This window comes from Schistocerca piceifrons, chromosome 2, assembly GCF_021461385.2.
Source record: "Schistocerca piceifrons isolate TAMUIC-IGC-003096 chromosome 2, iqSchPice1.1, whole genome shotgun sequence".
Taxonomy (NCBI): Eukaryota; Metazoa; Arthropoda; class Insecta; order Orthoptera; family Acrididae; genus Schistocerca; species Schistocerca piceifrons.
Genome location: NC_060139.1, coordinates 877,015,765 through 877,039,708, shown reverse-complemented (window position 1 = coordinate 877,039,708; position 23,944 = coordinate 877,015,765). Strand labels below are relative to the sequence as shown.

Below are 23,944 nucleotides of genomic sequence, written 5' to 3'. Positions count from 1 at the left end.
GGCACCAAGGCAGAAGCGACTCTCATCGCTGAAGACGACACGTCTCCATTCGTCCCTCCATTCACGCCTGTCGCGACACCACTGGAGGCGGGCTGAACGATGTTGGGGCGTGAGCGGGAGACGGCCTAACGGTGTGCGGGACCGTAGCCCAGCTTCATGGAGACGGTTGCGAATGGTCCTCGCCGATACCCCAGGAGCAACAGTGTCCCTAATTTGCTGGGAAGTGGCGGTGCGGTCCCCTACGGCACTGCGTAGGATCCTACGGTCTTGGCGTGCATCCGTGCGTCGCTGCGGTCCGGTCCCAGGTCGACGGGCACGTGCACCTTCCGCCGACCACTGGCGACAACATCGATGTACTGTGGAGACCTCACGCCCCACGTGTTGAGCAATTCGGCGGTACGTCCACCCGGCCTCCCGCATGCCCACTATACGCCCTCGCTCAAAGTCCGTCAACTGCACATACGGTTCACGTCCACGCTGTCGCGACATGCTACCAGTGTTAAAGACTGCGATGGAGCTCTGTATGCCACGGAAAACTGGCTGACACTGACGGCGGCGGTGCACAAATGCTGCGCAGCTAGCGCCATTCGACGGCCAACACCGCGGTTCCTGGTGTGTCCGCTGTGCCGTGCGTGTGATCATTGCTTGTACAGCCCTCTCGCAGTGTCCGGAGCAAGTATGGTGGGTCTGACACACCGATGTCAATGTGTTCTTTTTTCCATTTCCAGGAGTGTATATTACCTAGACTCGGTTCTATCAGAGAAAGCTCTAAATCTCGAATGCTATTGCACCATAACTCTATCTTTTTGAAGACAAGACCATTTGACCGAGCGAGGTGGCGCAGTGGTTAGCACACTGGACTCGCATTCGGGAGGACGACGGTTCAATCCCGTCTCCGGCCATCCTGATTTAGGTTTTCCGTGATTTCCCTAAATCGTTTCAGGCGAATGCCGAGATGGTTCCTTTGAAAGGGCACGGCCGATTTCCTTCCCAATCCTTCCCTCACCCGAGCTTGTGCTCCGTCTCTAATGACCTCGTTGTCGACGGGACGTTAAACACTAACCACCACCACCACCACCACAAGACCATTTCAGTTGTAAGTCCTCTATTTATAGACACGTCCGTCCCGATAGCTGAATGGTCGCCGGCACGGTAGCTCTGCGTGTTCGGTCAGAGGGTTTAGCTACGCTCTGTGATTAAAAAACTGAGTGAACGGATCAACGAAAAACCTGAACGGGTTCATCGGACGTCCGCCACGAACAAATTCAACCAACAATATAGAACAAAATGGGATTAAAAAAAAATGGTCAGCGTGACGGACTGCCGTCCTAAGGGGCCCGGGTTCGATTCCCGGCTGTGTCGGGGATTTTCTCCGCTCAGGGGCTGGGTGTTGTGTTGTCTTCATCATCATTTCATCCCCATCCGGCGCGCAAGTCACCCAATATAGCCGCCACGGTAGCTCAGCGTGTTCGGTCAGAGGGTTTAGCTACCCTATGCAATTAAAAAAAAAAAATATCCTGAGTGAACGAATCAACGAACAACCTGAACGAGTGACATCGGACGTCCGCCACGAACAAATTCAACGAACAAGATAGAACAAAATGAGATAAGAAAAATGTGACGTCCAATGTAATAAGACCCGCAACAAGGCGGCCGTACCTGCCCCGTACGGGGCCTCCCGGTCAATGACGCCAAACGCTCATTTCCATTTTTTATTTATAGGCACGACCGGTTTCGCAGCATTTTAGCTGCATTATGAGATGCAATAAAATCAAGTCATGTTCCGATAGAGGAAAGGGAATGGGATGACCCAGCTTTGGTAGCAATTTTTTTCTAAGTAGCAGACGTCAAATATAGGACTGCATGAAATAACATAGAACGTTCCCGCGATACCAAGACTACTAGTATATGGTGAGCTAACAGGATCCCATATACCGAACAAGTGAGGGAAGTGTGCTACATATTTCTATTAGGATTTCACGCTGCATAAGCAGAGACGAACCAGAAAGTTGCCAGTGTGCATGCAAGGTCAGCTATTTCGGAATACGGAGAGCGACAAGTCGGGTGTGTTTTGCAGAGTCGTACCAGACGAGCTGCGATAGCGCTATGGAGAGGTACACAGGTCGCGTTGCACTGGTTACCGGCGCCAGCGCGGGCATAGGCGCTGCCATAACGCAAGCTCTGCTCCGGCATGGCGTCACTGTGGTAGGCCTCGCAAGAAGAGTCGACAGGGTAAAGGTAGGCCATTGTTAATGCTATCCGAAACAAGCAAAAGCGTGCCTCCTTGGTTATGGGTCGTATTTGTGAGCTTTTCGTCCAGCATTTGTACATACAAACTCTCACAGCACATCAACCTCATCAACGTCTCATGTTGCGGTCTTGCCTAGTGCGTGAGGTGCCGAAAGCAGTAGTATGTGATAAAGTAAATCTTTATAACAGACTATCCAGATACTCCGGCAACGCTAGTTTCTTATTTTACAGAAATTTAAAAGAATCATCATCCGCGATTGTTCTGTTTCTATTTTTCACTATTCTGTGAGCATTTGCATTTTATACCACGAAAAAAATTTTCGGTTTTACTTTCAGATACTTGTGGTTTACCCTCGCTTCGATTTTTTTCCCAATTTTTTTTAACAATCTACGACATTTCGGTCTATGCTGTCTGTTGCTTTTTTTATCTCTTCGTGGAAAATGGAAATGAGCGTTTGGCGTCATTGGCCGGGAGGCCCCTTGCGGGGCAGGTCCGGCCGCCAGGGTGCAGGTCTTATTACATTCGACGCCACATTGGGCGACCTGCGCGCCGGATGTGGATGAAATGATGATGAAGACAACACAACACCCAGTCCCTGAGCGGAGAAAATCCCCGACCCAGCCGGAAATCGAATCCGGGCCCGTAGGACGGCAATCCTCAAGCAGACCACTCAGCTATCTTTTTTTTTAATCTCATTTTGTTCGTTTTCGTTCGGGGCGGACGTCGCAAAACACCCGTTCAGTTCGTCGTTGATCAAAGGGTTCAAATGGCTCTGAGCACTATGGGACTTAACATCTGAGGTCATCAGTCCCCTAGAACTTAGAACTACTTAAACCTAACTAGGGCATCACACACATCCATGGCCGAGGCAGGATTCGAACCTGCGACCGTAGCAGGCTTGCGGTTCCGGACTGAAGCGCCTAGAACCGCTCGGCCACACGCGACCGGCCGTCGTTGATCCATTAACTCAGTTTTTTTATTACAGAGGGCAGTTAACCCTCTGACCGAACACGCAGAGTTACCGTGCCGGCATGTACTCTAAATAAAAATTACTGGAACGCAGTCATAATAGAGCACTACTTACAAGACAATGGCAATAAAACTACACTAGGTTTACGACAATATCTGGTGCGTGGACAGTGATATATGGGCAGTCTTCTTTGGTTGACATTTTCATTCTCTGTTTTTGGGAGACTTGGGTGTACCCCTTTGAGAGCTTAAATGTACATATTTAAATAGAACTTACATCTACTCAACTTCAAGAAATAAGAAATGCACTGTAGTTGTACGTGAAAAAGGGTAGTATCTTTATGTAAATGCACGAGAGAGTTGAGTGAAAGATACCAACTTTGCGCCACTATTTTGACTCCAACTTGTAGGGCCTAAGTGCAGTCGATTCGTTGTGTTCATTCTTCTTTAAAAAGTAATGCAGCTACAACCCAAATGATGGTTTCACCATTTTCATCTAGAAGTTTTTCTGATACTGGCGGTAAACCCTTGCCTCCATGCAACTCGAGAAGTAACATAGCCAGGTATAGGAAAGGGCAAACTGTGTAAAATAAATAATGACGCTTTTTAGATGCGATTCGTAACATAACGTGAAGAGCAAGATACGAAAATGTTGAATGACTCATGATGAAGTGACTTTCTTGGCAAATTAAAGCTGTTGTTAGGACCTGGGAATGAAACCCGAAACACTGCCTTGCGTAGCAATGTTTTTATCACCTGTGTCCAGGCACGACCGACAACCCCGCTCCTTAGTTTGATTTCTGCCAGTACCTCTCTCCTACATCTTCTTCACAACGGGCATCACAGTCATAAATACGTTGAATGACGGTGACGTTTTTCCAGTGAGGCTGTATCATTTGTTGAAACCTCTTCTTACAATGAGTTATACAACTGTTTTCGAGTGTTTACCCAAAGCAAGGTGCCACAGGTCTGGAAACGTCACTAAACTCACACAGCGCGCTGCTATTCGTGATGCTTTATAAACTATATCAGAAATTTTGTTTGGGCTGGAACTATCTGTGTGACTAAGAAGAAGTGTTACTAAACACTACGGCATTAGTGGGAAAAGTCACGTTCGTTCAATCTCTCTTCTGCTTTTAAAACTTTACAGGCGTTCTCCTGCACGTATATCTGAATTAGCACTCGTTTCATTCAACTATGTATTACGGGAGCCCGCCCGGCTAGCCGCGCGGTCTAACGCACTGTTTCCTGACCGGGAAGGCGTGTCGGTCCCCGGCACGAATCCGCCCGGCTGATTAGTGTCGAGGACCGGTGTGCCGGCCAGACTGTGGATGGTTTTTCAGGCGGTTTTCCATCTACCTCGGCGAATGTGAACTGGTTCCCTTTATTCCGCCTCAGTTACACTATGTCGTCGATGGCTGTACAAACTCTGTCTCCACATAATCGTACTCAATAATTACTCTACCACTCAAACATGTCCACTTTTTGGCAGAGAAGCCGTCAGGATACTTAGGTGCAGCATCTATGCAAAAATCACACTTGTCTTCCACATATTAGTGCTTTTACAGGCATACAGTTTTTCGTGTTCTTTGCAGTAACAACATGAGTCCAGGACTTATTATTGCAAGAAATGGCAGATGGCAGCACCAAACGAACATACTCGGATCTTGTTTCATGTAGTGAATAGAATGCATGCCAGATGGCAGTACATCTGACGCCTGTGATCTTGTTACCTGTGTGCATTGTTGTAGCAGCTGCGTATACATTGTCGTTTAGTTTTGTTTATAGAACACGTTTCTTTGGATTATCTATGCACAATGTCGAAGAAGAGAGGTGCGCAACCGGAACTATATAAAAGAAATGTTATAAAAGCTGCCAGAACGAAGGGAATTGGTTACGTGAATTACAGTGGAAGAGAAATTAATGCTGTAAAAATAGGACCTGACTGTGGGTAAGTTCAAAGGCTATGTGAATTAATCTCTTGTCTGTGTATTTTTTACTTCTTAGAGGTTCCCATATGTTCTAAGTTTTATGGTACGTAAATATCATATGGATAATTTACTCTATCAATAAAAAATAATTGATTTTACGTAACTAAATTTTTTGCAACTCTTTTACATTTTCTGACAATGGTATTCGTGTATTAATATGTTTCAGATGTAAGAAACTGTGTTTCAAGAGGATCTCTGAACATGAACAGATATATACATTAACTAAATTTCACGATTTTGAGAGTATGAACACACAAGATGGTTACCTTGCAGGGCTGATCAAAAAAGAAAACGTGGTACGCAGAAGACCCCGGAAAAGTGATGGCCAGCCTAAGCCAAGAGCACTAAATTATCGATATCACGTGGTAACTGGAGATGCTGGGCGGATCTAAGTGTGCAAAAAGGCATTTTGTAGCCTTTTTGGCATTAGAAATGAACGTGTGCGACGAATTTGTAACTGTGTGAAAAATAATGTTCGCCTATGTGACAGTAGAGGATGTACTGCTTTAACCATTGCAACACCACATATAGTCCTATCGATAATTGAGGATCATATTAAAACATTCCCTACTAAAATCTCTCATTATTCAAGCAAAGAAATATATTACTTAAATCCTGAATTATCTGTAAAAAGTATGTACGAACTGTTCATGAAGTTATATCCTCATACCAGAGTGTCATATGGAATTTATTTAAGGGTTTTCAATGAGCGTTTTAACTTACGCTTTGGGCGGCCGCAAATCGATACTTGCTGCTGTTGTGAGTCACTTTCAGTGAAGACTAAGAGTCCATCATTGAGCGATACTGCAAAGCGTGTGGCCGTAGCGGAACCCATGGTACATAAAAGAATAAGCAAAAAATTCTATTTAAAGATGGGTGCTGTTAAGGAGAAGTGTGCAGAAAATGACCATGTGGTAGCATTGTGTTTCGATTATATGCAAAATCTGCAGTTGCCTAAGCTCCCAGTACAGGAAGCTTTTTATTTACGGCAAATTAACGTTAACGCATTCTGTATTACAGACCTAAAGAGCAACAAATACAAGGTATATCTGTACCATGAAGGTACTGCCCACAAAGGACCTAACAAAGTATGTTCGTTTTTGGTTGATTACATCAACATGGAGATACCTGATAGTGTTACTGAATTACACCTGTTCTCAGATGAGCGCCCTGCGCAAAATAAGAACAACACAGTGGTTAGGGTAATGAACTGCCTTGTAAGTTCTGGCAGATTCAAAGATGTATTCCAGCATTTTACTGTGTACGGCCATTCATTTTTATCATGTGATCGTACATTTGCTTCCACAAAGCGGGTGATAAGAAGAAAAGACAGGATATATTCTTTGTATGAGTACGTTCAATGTATGGTGACTTCATCCAAAAAACAAAATATTAATGTAAAGCTTGTTACCATGGAAGAGATTTTGGGTTACAAAAAATGGTAGCCCAAATTTTATAATCGATCCTGTTTGTCTGACGACAGTTATGGGACGAATGTGGACAAAAGCAGTAAAGTGAAATTCACAGTGTCCTCATTTATGAGCTTCCATCATAGTGAAATGTTTCCAGGTAAAGTTGACTGTTACTATCACATTGACGGTCTCGTAAAACACCGCTTTTCATTGCGACATTCATTACAGACAGAACCAAAGTTGCCTGCAGAAATTGCATATAATAACAAAGTTGCAATCAATGTCAAAAAATTGAAAGATGTGGGACAATTAATGCAATATATTCCTGATGAGCACAAAGCCTTTTATCTGGAATTGACTGAGTGGCCTTCTGTGGACACTCCTGAAGATGATTCATAATAAATTTTTTGTGTAAAATAACCTGTATAGTGTAGTGTTAATCCTTCGTTGTCCTGTGACGTGAAATAAGAAATTTAATTCCTAATGTCACGATTTACATCGTCATATCTTTAGTCTTTCCATGCGGTGTGTGCATACATTAACAATATTTTTCAATTTCTCTGTTAAACAATATTAGACATTGTACAAATAATATTGTATATTAAATTTGTACAATAAAGTAATTTTTGATAACATTAACAAATGTTGGTGTTAAAATGTCAGTCCAAAATGTCCATCCTGCAATAACAACATAAGTCTGTACAATTAAAAAAATCGTTCATGCAAAGTTATTACATTTAAAGTACTTTGTTTTATTGTTAAAGCATACGTAACATACACAGTCAATATTAAAATTAATGGATTTATCCTACTGTCCATTATTTAGCCTGTATACAGTTTTTTGCTTCTCCTGAAAAATTTACTTTTTTGGACTACTGTTGTTTTTACAATTACTGATTCACTTGTAAGAAGTCCATGAATGAGGAATTTATTGCTAGCGCACTCGAGCAGATGTAACTTCGATGGAATGCTCACGCGCAGCCTGCGATATGTAAGCTACAATAGAATCGCAGACCAGAGGGCAGTGTCGGCAGCAGCAGCAGTAGTAGTAGTAGTAGTAGTAGTAGTAGCTCGTAGTTGGGCGGTTGGGTCAGATCGCTCTTAGAGAGCAGTTGTCTAGTTGTATAGGTCACAGAGAGCACTTGTGTCTTGTATGGAGTTGCGGGGGCCGGTCGTGAAGAGCAATGGTGGTGCCTGTGCGATGTAGTATAAGATAAAACCAAAAATTACTATTTATAACAATTTGTAACAACTGATTTTGTACTTTTGTTATATCAATTCCCATGTAAATGTTTTTAAAAAATCTTTTAATAATAATCTTTCTTAGAAAACTAACTTTTGACAATCATTTATCTGAATTTAAAGATTTTACAAATTTTTCCTATCCATGGTTATCCCAAATATCGTAAAGAAAAATCAGTTGTTTCCTTTTATACATGACAAATCTAGCCGCCAGCATTGCACTGGGCTGTGCCAGAAATTTTTTTTATAGGAGCAGATATATACGCTTTATCCGGTGACATAATTGAGGTAAGAATTTTCAGTCTATTCAGAATGACTTTTCAGAGCCACTACGCAGCATTGCTGACGTCTAGATTACCAGTTTAGATTCAGTCAGTTAATTATTGACAGGTTAAAATACGAGTCACAATTTTATTGAGAGGTTAGTCACATTTTTATTGCGAGGTTACGTAAATAAACTGTTGGGAGGTTACAAACTGTTTTTTGTGCGAACAGTCAATGCAGGACAAAGGGGTACAGCTCCGAAAGGCGTTCGACGTTGGGCCACCACATCGTCGATTAATAGCCAACAAGCAGTCATACGGAGAATATTCGCAGTTTTGCGATTCTCTCCACGAAATTTTTTAACAATATAATTCAGTGTGTTATACTGCAAAGCGTATGTTCAACAGAAACTACGTTAACATTGGATGCCACTCAAGTAATTGTAGTAGAAAGATGTTCGCAGTAACTATACGACTTATCACATGGAGTCAGCAGCACTATCAGACTGTTCCCTGATGATCCTGTTATCTTACACACATAAGGAAATGTGGAATGACTTGGACAAAATTTCGACATGATCTGATGAAAGATAGCACTATCCAATTTGCAACAATGCAATATAACACCTATTGCAAAAAGAATATACCCGACAATATCCGACTGCAAGGTTAACTGAGATCGTAGTTTACGTATGTAGGGATTATCTACGTATATCTCTAAATGGCTAATCCTGTTCATGGCGTACAGCCCTAGTTGCAGGCTCCCTACCTAACGGCTTCCAGGCATAACAAATATTTGGTTTTCAATATTTCATATAAGTATTGCCCGAATTTATAAATTTAAAATGCTGTCATAATCATCTCATTAAGAGGCAAACTTGTATTAAATGCTTCAAATGGCTTAAAGCACTATGGGACTTAACATCTGAGGTCATTAGTCAGCTAGACTTAGAACTACTTAAACCTAACTTAGCCTAAGGACATCACACACGTATAGGACATAATCGTACAATTCCAGCACAGCAGTAACCATCCCTATATTGACGGATCAAGTGCAACAGGCATGGAACTCTATCCCATAAACTGGCATCCGGCACATGTACAACACAATGAATGCACTTTTGCATGCTTACATTCAACACTCTGGTGTCTACTCCGGTTATTAATGTACCTGCATTTCATATTTGCAATGGTTTATCTCGCACTTACATTAACCTGCCATATTGCAATGTTAATCACTTAAATATTTTTTCCTACACAAATGTATTCCCGAAATTTCTTTATTCTACAGTGATTATTTTTTGGAATTGCGATTTTTTTACGGTCGGTGTAGATAAGGTCTGTAATTATCTGCGCGGAATGATTTAGACATACTTCGAGTTATTACTGCATGAATTGTCTTATTCCCAGCAGGAGGAGGAGGAGATTAGTGTTTAACGTCCCGTCGACAACGAGGTCATTAGAGACGGAGCGCAAGCTCGGGTGAGGGAAGGATGGAGAACGAAATCGGCCGTGCCCTTTCAAAGGAACCATCCCGGCATTTGCCTGGAGCGATTTAGGGAAATCACGGAGAACCTAAATCAGGATGGCCGGAGACGGGATTGAACCGTCATCCTCCCGAATGCGAGTCCAGTGTGCTAACCACTGCGCCACCTCGCTCAGTATTCCCAGCAGGTTGTCTTCCAGTCACACATATGCGTTAGGAGCTGTAAACACCATCACCATAAAAAAAAATCGTTGTTTATACATATCTCTCAGCCAGCGCGGATTGAGATCTATAGCATATTGCGAAGATTGATTTGCCCATAGTTTCTAAATCTGTAACTGATTTTGATATTAAATGCCATAAAGCTGTTGAGGGAGTGAAATGTGGAAAGGATGAAACATGTGCGAATGTAGTATTCGCAGAACACTCCGTTAACTGATCCCACTCGCAGATTCAAAATTTCTCGTAGTGACATGTAGATAGTGTGCGACCCTTGCTAAAATGATTGTTGCATTTCCCTCATCAGTTGCAGCTCTTTTAGTTCGCGTATTTTATGCTCCACAGTTCCAGTTTCCTGATTTTTCTTTTTCTTTAGTAATGTTTGCAAATGTAACAACTATACTTTTATAAATATGTAAAATGTATTTTGACGAAGCCAATTGCATGGTAAACATGCTGAACGGCTAATAAATGAACATACGAAAGGGTGACAGTAAAGGATTGGCACGATAAGCATCGTTCAACATACAACGGCACCAGTGCTCTAACGGTTTGGCGAAATTCTCCGTAAAGCAGAACCGTATACACTTTTTCGACTGACATTGTGGAAATCTGTGTAGCTTCAATAGTTAAGTGACCTGATCGGTACAATAGCAGAGCACAGACTCATAGCCTTCAGGCGCACGGGTAGGCAGACGAACTTAAGGGTTTGCTTACATTATTGTTACACTGAAGCCCCCTTTACACCAGGGCGAATGAAAGCGATCACAAGCATACGTGCTTTCGCAGACAATTCGCGAATGTTCAGTACCATTCGCTTGCACGTGTGAACTAGCTTTTACACGGGAGGGAAAGCAAAATAACACGAGATATAACGGACATGGCCTATGGACGTTGCGTTATATTTTTTGGCACTAATAATCGGCACACGTGATACAGCACTATACGGCTAGCGCCACGATGCAAAATTTTGATGTTCGGAGAGGATTAATTTGCAAGGTGAGAGCCCTTTTTGGCGAAACAAGCCAAATGGCGTAGTAGGTAGTGCATCTAACACTGAGATGTCAGCTGACGCTTTCCGATTGCTTCTCATTCCAAATGAGCGGGAAATTTAAAAGCGGAACACTAAATGGTTCAAGTGGCTCTGAGCACTATGGGTCTCAACTTCTGAGGTCATTAGTCCCCTAGAACTTAGAACCAGTTAAACCTAACTAACCTAAGGACATGACACACATCCATGCCCGAGGCAGGATTCGAACCTGCGACCGTAACGGTCTCGCGGTTCCAGGCTGCAGCGCCTAGAAACGCACGGCCACTTCGGCCGGCAGGAACACTAAATTACCGACGACCAACATAACCTGAAGAAAGGCCAACATTTACACTCTGATTATTAGCAACCGGAGACATTTTCGTTAGTGGTTATGTTGCATTCCGGTAGCCGCTATATGGGTATATCAGTTGCTTTCTGATATCTGCAGTAATTTATACTATGCAGCAATCAGTCGACTTTTTTTTTTGTAGGTTTTATTTGGAAAATCCAGATTTAGTTTAGTGCCTATCTATTATCAATGCAGTATTTTCTAGTCTACTGTATTCAAAGAACTGTGACTGACGCCCGAACAACAGGGTTCTGGCATGCATCGAGACTAGAAAATAGAGCATTGATAATGTCTAGGCACTAGCCGAAATCTGGATTTGCCAAATAAAACCTGCAAAGAAAAGGACGACTGATTTCTGTGCTCTATAATTTATAAATTATATCACAGTCGCTGAGTGCACCCACTTTCCTAATGGAAGGTAACATGATGAGGTATGCTAAGCACTTCAAAGATTTTATTAAATCACGTAAAGGAAGATAATGTCAATAAAATATGATTAATGAAATAAGAAATATAAATATAATCTGTCACTTTATAAATTCCGCTATATTAATTGTTAGAGGGCAGACAGCATAATTCCGAGTAACCCATTTTTATGTATCATCCAAAATTTCTAACATAATAGTGATACATAAGCCGTCTAATTAAAGATACCATGAAGATCAGCAACGAGAAATATCATGCCCTTTGTATATTTTCAATTGTAATCAACATAATACATCCTTTCCATTATCAAGGAATTTTAATGTGCCTTTCTTTTTAGTAAAATGAATAAGCTTGTGCTTCTCCATTACGTTCCCGCTTGGTGCAAGCACCCATGAATTTATTTTCTTTCTTGTGCATACCCAGTAGGACCTTAGACCGCTTCATTAATTTTCTGCCAATCGTATTTCTTTTGCTTCGTCATTTTTACTGTGGATCTGTTGAACCCCAGAGATATGGAAGCTACTGTGAACTTCTGACGAAACTTTGCATAGATGTGTTGAACAGCGTTTCTAATACGCCCGCCGATCGCGTACAGAGCGCACAATGAGACGTAAAGATGCCTAGAAAATCGTATCTCTCGCCAAGTAAGAGTGCCTGTGAGAGGTTTCACCCGATTTTGTGCAGCCCACATAACGTAACTGCCATGCATTTCCTTCTTCATGACATTTCGGGGCCAGACACAGCGCAGGCAGTGAGGACGCACCTGCAGCGTTTTTGGTGGTAAGTAGTTTCGTCACCCACCATACAGACCGTACTTGGCTCTCCCTCTGATTTTTATCACTGCTCACAAGAACCGGTGGCTAGATTTTGAAACAGACAACAAGCTGCAGATCATCGTAGAGAAATGGCAAAAAGCACAGGCGGCTGCCTTCTATGATGAGGGTATCGGAAAGTGGGTACAATGCTAAGACAAATGTCTCAGTCGGAGCGGCGAGTATGCAGAGAACTAACTGGAAGTTATAGCTAACTGTTGCAAATAAAACATTTTTGATTTTCACTGTGGTTGCCATTTCGCGAGCAATCGAACCTTACTTTCCGAATAGCCCTCGTCTATTCTTCTAGTAGCAAGATTACACTCTCTTCAGACCACTCCATCGATGGCGCAATTCGTGTCAACAACAACAATCATAGAGGAGTAGACAGACGAAAGCTTTCTGCACTGCCGGGACCGAAGCGTAAAGCACACAGACATCCTTTGATCGTTCGTTTAAAGACCGACAACCAGCGAACCTCGAGCAAACTCAAGCGAATGCGAAGAGAACACACGACTGAATGCCGTTTGCAAAAGCGCCCATAGCGCTTGCACCAGAGGGAATAATTTTCGTTCGCTGTTGCATGTTCGCTAGTGTTTGCTTCTATGTAAAGGGGGTTTTTGGACCTCTTCTGACGGCAGGACAGTGGTTTGCGACGCTGTTATCTCGTTACTATTCCCGGCGGGGTCAGGGATTTTCTCTGCCTCGTGATGACTGGGTGTTGTGTGATGTCCTTACGTTAATTAGGTTTAAGTAGTTCTAAGTTCTAGGGGACTTATGACCATAGATGTTGAGTCCCATAGTGCTCAGAGCCATTTGAACCATTATCTCGTTACTATTTAATCAGTTTCCGTACATGTTACGTCTTTGAGGTGCTGATCAAAGACTCTTTCAAAGCAACAGGAACGTAGGATATAGTAGTTCCAATAACAAAACCTCTGTGTCACAATTCGACACCTATAACCGTTAAAAAATCTGCCACGTTGTCCAATACAAATTAGCTGAAACATCACCTCCATCTATTGACTAATTCTAGATATACGTATAGCAGTTGGCCTGCCATATGTCTATATGTACACGCAAAAAAATGGTTCAAATGGCTCTGAGCACTATGGGACTTAACAGCTGAGGTCATAATTCCCCTAGAACTTAGAACTACTTAAACCTAACTAACCAAAGGACATCACAGACATCCATGCCCAAGGCAGGATTCGAACCTGCGATCGTAGTAGTCGCGCGGTTCCGGACTGAAGTGCCTAGAACCGCTTTTTTTCACTTTTTTATTTGTTGTTCCGTGGGACCAAATTAAGGAGAAGTCTCCATGGTCATGGAACGAGTCAATACATAAAATTATTAGAATATAAAATTATTAGAAAATTAGAAAAATTAGAAAAATTATTAGAAAATAAATAGAATATAAAATATTAGAAACAGATAAAATGAAATATAAAAAAACATATTCACGTGACAAGTCGTAAGTTTAAATAAAGAAAATCAACAATGTAACACTGGAATTTGCTTAATTTTTTAGCTCTTCCAGGAGCTCCTCGACAGAATAGAAGGAGTGAGCCATGAGGAAACTGTTCAGTTTAGACTCAAAAGAGTTTGGGCTACTGCTAAGATTTTTGAGTTCTTGTGGTAGCTTATTGAAAATGGATGCAGCAGAATACTGCACTCCTTTCTGCACAAGAGTCAAGGAAGTGCATTCCACATTCAGATTGGATTTCTGCCTAGTATTAACTGAGTGAAAGCTGCTAACTCTTGGGAATAGGCTAATATTGCTAACAAGAAACGACATTAAAGAAAATATATACTGTGAGGGCAATGTCGGAATTCCCAGACTATTGAATAGGGGTCGACAATTGGTTCTCGAACTTACACCACATATAGCTCGAACAGCCCGTTTTTGAGCCAAAAATACCCTTTTTGAATCAGAAGAATTACCCCAAAAAATAATACCATACGACATAAGCGTATGAAAATATGCGAAGTAGACCACTTTTCGTGTTGAAGTGTCACTTATTTCAGATACTGTTCTAATGGTAAATAGAGCAGCATTTAGTATCCGAACACCTAGGAACTTGAACTGTTCCATCTCGCTTATAATATGCCCATTCTGTCTGATCAAAATATCGGTTCTTGTTGAATAGTGAGTTAGAAACTGTAAAAACTGAGTCTTACTGTGATTTAGCATCAAATTATTTTCCACAAGCCATGAACTTATTTCATGAACTACATTATTTGATACTGTTTCAATATTACACACAAGATCCTTCACTATCAAGCTGGTGTCATCAGCAAACAGAAAAATTTTTGATTCACCTGTAATACTAGAAGGCATATCATTTATGTAAATAAGAAACAGCCGTGGCCCCAGCACCGACTCTTGGGGAACGCCCCACTTAACAGTGCCCCATTGGGACTGAACATCACAACTACTCTCAACATTGCGGAGAATTACCTTCTGCTTTCTGTTCTTAAAGTAAGAGGTGAACCAATTGTAAGCTACTCCCCTTACTCCATAATGGTCCAACTTCTGCAGTAATATTTTGTGGTCAACACAGTCAAAAGCCTTCGTTAAATCAAGGAAAACACCTAATGCTCACAACCTTTTATTTAATCCATCCAAAACCTCACAGAGAAAAGAGAATATAGCATTAAGAGAATATAGCATTTTCAGTTGTTAAACCATTTCTAAAACCAAACTGAACATTTGACAGCAAATTATGTGAATTTAAATGCTCAGTAACCTTGTATATACAACCTTCTCGATAACTGTAGCAAACACCGATGACATAGAAATAGGTCTAAAATTGTCAACATTATCAATGTCTCCCTTTTTATAAAGTGGCTTCACTACCGAGTACTTTAATCGGTCAGGAAACCGACCACTCCTAAAGGAAAAGTTACAGATATGGCTAAGTATTGGGCTAACATACATAGAACAATACTTCAGTATTCTGCTAGATACCCCGTCATATCCATGAGAGTTCTAGGTCTTTAGTAATTTAATTATTAACTCAATCTACCTATTGTCAGTATCATGGAGGAGCATTTCAGGTAACAGTCTCGGAACACTCTTTTCTAAGAGCGCTATATGATTCCCTGTTGGGACTAGGTTTCTGTTTAGTTCACCTGCTACATTCAGAAAGTGATTATTAAATACTGTACATATATGCAACTTATCAGTAACAAGGACATTCCCACTATGCACTGATTCAATATCCTCGACCTGTCTCTGCAGACCAGCCACTTCCTTTACAACTGACCATATGGTTTTAATTTTATCCTGAGACTTAGCTATTCTATCTGCATACCACATACTTTTTGCCTTCCTAATAACATTTTAAGCACCTTACAATACTCTTTGTAATGGGCTGCCGCATTTATATTTTGACTGTTTCTAACGTTTTGATATAATTGCCACTTCGTTCTACAAGATATTCTTATCCCTCTAGTCAGTCACCCAGGCTGCCTGTTTGTGCCAGTACCCTGTTTTGAACATTCTAACGGAAAGCAACTTTCAAAGAGCACGAGAAAAGTCTTGAGAAAAGCATTATATTTATCGTCTACTGTATCATCGCTATAAACATCTTGCCATTCTTGTTCCTTGATAAGTTTTACAAAGGTCTCTACAGCAACTGGATCAGCTTTCCTAAACAGCTGATGACTATATTTAACACGTGTTGCAGCACAAAAATCTTTTAGAGTTAAAATTTGTGCATTATGATCTGAAAGGCCATTCACCTTTTTGCTAACAGAATGCCCTTCTAGTAATGAGGAATGAACAAAAATGTTGTCTATGGTTGTTCTACTGTTCCCTTGCACTCTCATTTGAAAGAATACGGTTTGCATAAGATTATATGAATTAAGGAGGTCTACCAGCATCCTCTTCCTTGCACAATCACTTATACAATTAATATTGAAGTCACCACATATAACTAACTTTTTGTATTTCCTATATAGTGAACCAAGAACCTCCTCTAGCTTTAGCAAAAATGTTGTGAAATCGGAGTCTGGGGATCTATAAATAACAACAGTTATAAGTTTAGCTCCATTAAATTTAACCACACCTGCACAACGTTCAAACACCTTTTCAGTGCAGTACTTTGAAACATCAATTGACTCAAAAGAGATGCCTTTTTCACATACATGGCTAATCCTCCACACCGCAAAGAGCTCCTCGAAAAGCTGCCAGCCAACCTGTGTCCTGGTAAAGGAAGCCTCTGAATTATCTCCTTATTTAAGAAGTGTTCAGATAAACCAATAATTTCAGAGTCAACATCTATAAGCAGTTCACTAACTTTATCTCTAATACCTTGTATATTTTGATGAAATATACTAATTCCCTCATTACGTGGATACCTAAGCTTTGTCAAAAGTGGTTCCTTTGTTAGAGAGACTTCCCTTAAGCAGGAATACCTATCAGCTGACTTCAATCTGAAAAAAGGTGCAGCTCTAACACCCACTACTGCAGGAATTTTCCCATGAGTGATCCCACCAACCCCACCTATGCTGTCACCTATAAGCTTTGCCAACCTCCCCTTCCCATATCTGTTGAGGTGCAGGCCATGTCTAGTGAAACCTGTCCTGCTGATAGACTCCACCGACACCACTGAAATGTGACCCATGCTTTCTGTCATCAGCGCACCCCCAAGTCTCATGTTATTGTGCCTGTCGGCTGTATTAAGAAGAGGCTGATCGTGATGCTGAAACAGTTCCACGAAATGCACATTCATGTTGCCAGTCTGAGTGGCTATCTTTTCCAGGTCACCATCTATGTCATACTCCCCATCCCTATCAATACTATTACCAGCCCCATCCACAATCACTACCTGATCCTCTTTAGTAAAATCCCTACATAACCCCCCTATGTTCACAGTCACCTGAGCCAATCCTGCATTAGGCTTCACAGTGCTGGTGACCTGGTACTCACTCCCCAGCACTTCCTGCAACTGCTGGCCTACACCTCTGCCATGAGAACTACCTAACAGCAGAGCTTTCTTCTTCCTCTTCGACTTTGCAACTGTTCTAGCCCCCGTAACAACTGAGATCTGCTGCATACTTCCTACATCTACAGCTACTAGAGATTCCTCTCCACTAGACTCTGACAGTTGGTCATATCTATTGTAAACACCAGTAGTAAAACTATCTGAAAATCTTCTTCTCCTAGCAGATCTCTTGCCAACAGCCAGCTCCCATTCCCCAACCCCCTTCTCCCTCCTCATCCTATCTAGCTCCTCCTGTGCATTTTTCAACTGCACCTGAAGGGCACAGATCTTACGCTCCTGCTCCTCTATCAACTTACTCTTGCTACATAACCTGCAGTTCCTGGAGAGGATCTCACCAGAATGCCCACTGGCTTCACCACTGCATTCCCCCCAGTGAAAATACTTCGAACAAGTCTCACACTGCAATCCACTACTCACGAACCTATGGCAAAGCCCACACTTCTCACTCATGGTAAAATTTTACTTTTTCTGAGTTCCGCTACTACAATAAGAAGATGTTAAAAACCTGACTACAATAATTACAAACTTACTCTACAAGGGAAGTAATTACTGTTATTAACAGTATTAATAAAAAACAAATGTGAATATAACAAAAGACTAATACAGAAAGCGAATCAAACATCTAATGACACAGTAACGAAGCTGAAAACAGTTCCCGAAAGGTTCTTCTGAAATTATTTCACCAGAAAACACAAAAAACACCAGTTGAAGACTATTAAAGTTCCTAAATAAACCACTATACACAAACAATTAATTAGTACTTAACTTTCGATGCGCCGCTACAGCTGCAACTGGTCAGCACGGAATGTAATCGCAGGTAAGAGGTTACGTTGCTCGATACGAAACACTCACAAGTATCAGGTCACAACACAAGAAAGGCAGAGGTGAATGAAGAAACCACTAATAAGTCACTTATATAGTAAATATTATCATAAAAACCGTTAAAATATGTATCTGAAACCTAAAAATATATAAAAACTTGAAGAGCGATCTCACACGCAGTCACTCCCTTATGACATTGCACCAAAGATATGTCCTATGGACACGTTTAACACATTCTTTTTTTTTATTTTACAAAGTGATGACCAGTTTCTGTAGCTGGACTACCATCTTCAGATCACATGCAGTATTATAAATGCACTCACAGTATACAAGACCGTTGCATCGTCCATAACACTCTTATTTTAAATCTTTGGGTAAACTGTGCTATGTACAGCCACATAATCTGTGACAGCAATTGAAACAAAAATCATGCACAGGGTCGTAAACAGTTGCTGTCACAGGTAGCGTGGATGTTTTTTTTTTTTTTTTTAATTCCACAAAAACAGTAACAAAAATGGCTTCAATGAAATGACATAAATAGGTGACAGATAATTGCAGTCATAAATTACAGCATTCAAGAAATGAGTCTTTAGCAGTAGCACAATTTAGCACCTTCACTGTCACCTTCAACTGGTGGCAGTTCAGCATGCACATTTTCTTCTTCTGCAGCCAGTTCCTCATCATCATTTTCCAGACCCAAATTAATCATTCAGTAAATCCTTGATGTGTGTTCCTTCCAGGGTAAATTACATGGACAGAAGAGCAGTCCCGAACTGCGACATCGCAAAATACTTCACTGCCTAGTTATTTTAGTCAGTTACAGCCTTCTAAATGCATCGATAGGGAGTTCAAGATCTTCCTTTATATCAGACACCAGATGTTTGTCACCATATTCTTGTATCTGCTGTACTACTGATTTATTTTTCATGTGTGGCTTGCAGGTGAGGTTAGGGTCGGAAACGTGACCCAACCCATTCCCTCTCTACTAGGAATCCAGTTCCTAACCTATACCCATTCTGTTGAAGACTCGGCCACCACGGCTGGCATATGTACATGCAGATTAAGATGTTGAAATATTAAAAGAATAACAATCATACAGCCTCACTGTAAGCTGTTATCAAAGGTGCTGCATTTCTAATGCAACCTTGAAGATTGAATTATTATTACTTCGCTTCAGGATCCTGTTTATCTATTATTCATCGACAAAGAGGAAAAAAGAAAGAAATTCCACTGGTATTTGTTAAACAGAGCAACTGTCTCAGTTCGTTATCTGAATGATGGTAGAGTTCCGCTACATACGTCCATGGCTGTTTCTTCTTAACGCTGCATGTAGGTATCTCAATTCTTGAGCCAAGTTTTCATCTTTAGACATCACATAACATCAGCAACATAAAGATGATGTTGATGAATCATCAAGGACATGAGCACCTCTCCATCCACACCCTAACCCAGGTGCCTGTACCTCGCCAAACACGGAGCTGAGGCGATTCGCTTTACACTGAACCTTGAAGGACAGTTCACAAGACGATGCATATATTAGGACGCCTGTACACTCAAAACAGTCTCATTCATCATGCAAGTTGACAACGGATTGCTTGCCATTCACCTCCTGTGTGATTCAGTGGGATGCCGCACACTGTGCCATTTCCAGGTGGCTCGCAGTGTCTGTCGACATTGACTGATTCCTCAGTTCTGAGAGATAAAGTACGTTTTTGTGATAATGAGTCAACGAATTTATTTATGAATTGAATAGTGCATGTTCACTCATTTTCTTCCTCTGCTTAAGTTGCAGTTAAAAATTCGTTTCACATTATCCACTTTACTTTTCTTCCATTAAGTTGCTTGATGAAGGGAACACTCCATATGTTACAAGATCGTAGGGAAAAGTGCTATCAGTCTCATAGTACATTAAACTCTATGGGCTTGGAAAATCGAGACCTGGATACAATATCCAGTGTTAGATTGTTGAAGCAAGAACTATTTCATCCACTATAGCCATTCTCCACAGTAGAAAATAATTCATCAGTATTCTAACATACCACTGACACAGCTGAGTTGTATGATTTTAAGTGATATATATTGAACCAATATTCACCAATTATTCAGTTCTGACACATTTCTCATCCACTGGATCAATACAGTTTATAAGATTCCTCAAGTGATAAAATCATCCGCAATCTTTCTCCAGTCTCCTCTTGTTGATACTTACATACACCATAAAACATTTTTGTGATCTCCGTTATGATAGATCCAATAATGGTTTCTCCTCATGCAAATTACACTGAGATTGAATCAAATATCCAGTCTATAGCTAAATATGAGGTTAAGTCAATTATTATCCGCAATTTAGTTATATTTTTGTTTATTTTGGTAGTACTGTCATTTTACGTTGGTGACACATGCTTTGTTTATTTGTTGTTACATCTTTGCAATTTTCAAGCTGCTAGGTTAGTTTCATTATCGCTGCTCTGCTGTTAACCATGGCTGCTCCGCTGTCTATTTGCACCAAAGAGGAGCAACGTTCAGTGATCCGCTTTTTGTGGTCGGAAGGCGTATCAGGGGCCGAAATTCATCGAAGATTTTCGGTACAGTGCGGGAACAGTGTTTTTCCACACCAGAGTGTCTATGAATGGATTGAAAAATTTCGAAATGGTCGCACAAGTGTTAAGCACGATGAAGAAGTCGGACGTGCATTTACCGTCACAAATTAAGAAACCATTGAGTGTTCATGTGAAACGATTCTCTTAGACAGACGATTAACTATTGACCAAGTGGCACATTGTCTACAATTTAGTCATGGTTCTGCCTACAAAATCATCCACAACAGACTTGGGTTTCATAAAGTTTGTGCAAGATGGGTCCCAAAACAACTCACACAGCTGCATAAACAAATGCGCTTGGACATGTGCAAAATACATTTGGATCACTATGGTAATGAAGGGGGCAACTTCTTAGACACAATCATTACTGGTGATGAAACATAGATCCATCATTGCGAGCCAGAGAGTAAACAGCAGAGCATGGAATGGAAACATCCAAATTCGCTGTGCAAGAAAAAGTTCAAGATCCAACTGTCCACAGGAAAACTGATGGGTACAGTTTTTTGGGACGCACAAGGTCCAGTACTGGAAAATTATGGGGAAAGGGGCACAACAATAAACAGTGCAAGTTGCAGTGAGATGCTTACTGCCAGGCTAAAGCCTGCACTTCGAAGCAAATGCCGAGGATTGCTGTAAAAAGGTGTTGTGTTGTTGCACGACAATGCCTATCTGCATGCTGCTGACCACACTGCTGAAACGCTCCAGAAACTCAAATTTGAAGTACTGGATCATCCTCCATATAGTCCAGATCTTGCCCCTTCTGACTATCGCTTGTTTGGTCCACTCAAACAGGCATTAAGGGACCATCGATTTGCCTCAGATGAAGCAGCTCAACCGAGAACCTTTTTTTGTGAGGGCATCAGGAAGCTTGTACAACAATGGACTAAGTGCATTGAAATGCAAGGAGACTATGTCGAAAAATGATGTTCTTGTAAGTTTCCTATTTGATTAGAATGAAAATTTATAACTAGTTTGCAGTTAATAATTGACTTACCCTCGTATATGTAAATGAAAAACTATGTATAACCTTACACTATTCAAGTTTGCAAAACATATAATGCACTACCTGTTGTAGTGCCCTGAAATGAGAAACGTCCTGTTCACTATCCTTCCCACCCCTTCCACAGTGGTATTCCACCGCCTACCAAACCTACACAATATACTCGTCCATCCCTACACAACCCTTGCTCCGAACTTGTTACCTCATGGCTCATACCCCTGTAATACATGTGGTTGCAAAACCTGTCTCTTACATCCTCCCACCACAACTTACTCCCATCCAGTCACAAACGTCACATATTCCCTCAAAGGCCACTACCTGTGAAACCAGTCGTGAGATCCACAAGGTAAACTGCAAATACTGTGCTGCATTCTATGTGGGCATGACAACCAACAATCTCTCTGTTTGCATGAATGGCCACCAACAAACTGTGGCCAAGAAACAAGTGGATCACCTTGTTGCTGAGCATTCTGCCAAACATAACATCCTTCATTTCAATGACTGCTTTACAGCCTGTGGATCCTTCCCACCAATACCAGCTTTTCTGAACTGCACAGTTTTGAACTTTCCCTGTAATACATCCTATGTTCCCATAACCCTCCTGGCCTCAACCTTCGTTAGTCACTGTCTTCACCCATCCAGCTCCATCTCTGTTCCCATTGTAGCACTACATAGCCCTCATTCCACCACTGCACCTCATCTTCTTACTTCTTTACTTCTTTCCTTATCCACTATCCCCCCCCCCCCCCCCCCTCTCCCTGCATCAAAGTGTGCTAGAAGCCCAGGATGGTAGACACAATAAAATTAATAAAAGGAATGATACTGAACACTTCAGTTATTGTTTTAAAATACAGATTGTTGTGTCACCACAACTTGTTTACACACATACTCATAACTTTAGTAATCTGTAAATGAATGGAGTTCTGCTGACATATACAGTTCTGCGGACATATACATTGCATCACTTGTGAAACCAGAACACTTTGATAACATTAACTTATTGTTACAAGATGTGGAAAACCAGTATCAAGTATACCTCAGACACAAACATACACTCCTGTAAAATAATATTAACTGTTAAAGTTAAGGACCTCAAAGGCGAGCCACATTCTGTAAAAATCACAGGACCTGTAGGCCTACTCTTGTGAAACTAAGGTGACAACAAATCTTCGTTTACACAGAATACATTCTTAAGCCTTGAAATATTCTCTTTATCTGTGGATGTTATTTTCAAGGCCATTATTATAACATTCAGTTGAGATAATAGTTTGCCTGCTTAAGAATTTTGGTTTTCTCTTTGCATTGAAAGTTTACTGCACACATGGCTTGCAAATTTCTCTCAAAATGTGCCAGGAGGTGGGCTCTGTGGATTAAGGGAAACATCTTTTGACCACTCTAGAAATCAAAGAGATGCATAAAATAACAAAATCAGCATAACATGACACATTTTTGAAGTACAGAAATTATAACTACTCTCCAGAGCAACAATTCCCAAAAGACAGAAAAAAAATCTTCCAACATAACAATGAACACACTGCACAATAGTCATACACACTCAAAAAAAGAATTTATATGCTGAAATTTTTAAATTAATGGGTTGTCGCCTGAGTACAACACACACTCTCTGGGTTGTCTCACATGTAAATACTGAAGTAAAACTATACAGTTCATGGAAACCTGCTGTGACACCAGCTGTCAACAGCCAATTTTGTCAAACAGGTACCAGTATCATAGAATAAAATATTCCACTTATTTATGAAACCACTTGTGCAACTTACACTCTGCATGTATGACAGGAACAATGAAAAATGCAAGGCATTGTGCTGTCTCTGATGCAAATGCTTGATATTGAAGTTAGATATACATCAACTTTGCAGATACGTTTGGAACATTTTGAGCTATATTCCATTGGTGTGCTATATTTTATCATAATGCTCAATTCTCAAGCTTTTCATTTCACTGTCCTTCATTAACTTACATATTGTAAACATTAAAGTTGAAAGTCACTGGATTTAAACATCAACACAAGCAGTCCATATTTAAACCAAAAATTTTAATTT

At 41.0% G+C, this 23,944-nt stretch overlaps 1 protein-coding gene across 1 annotated transcript in view; it reads left to right on the top strand.

Moving 5' to 3' along the window:
• Window positions 1–2,106: 2,106 nt before the first annotated feature.
• The window catches only part of LOC124777705 (dehydrogenase/reductase SDR family member 11-like), a 64,353-nt gene continuing 42,515 nt past the window's right edge, over window positions 2,107–23,944 (top strand). The window contains exon 1 of the mRNA XM_047253200.1: window positions 2,107–2,238. Within this exon, the coding sequence (XP_047109156.1) occupies window positions 2,107–2,238 (132 nt within the window). The remainder of the gene's footprint in view (window positions 2,239–23,944) is intronic.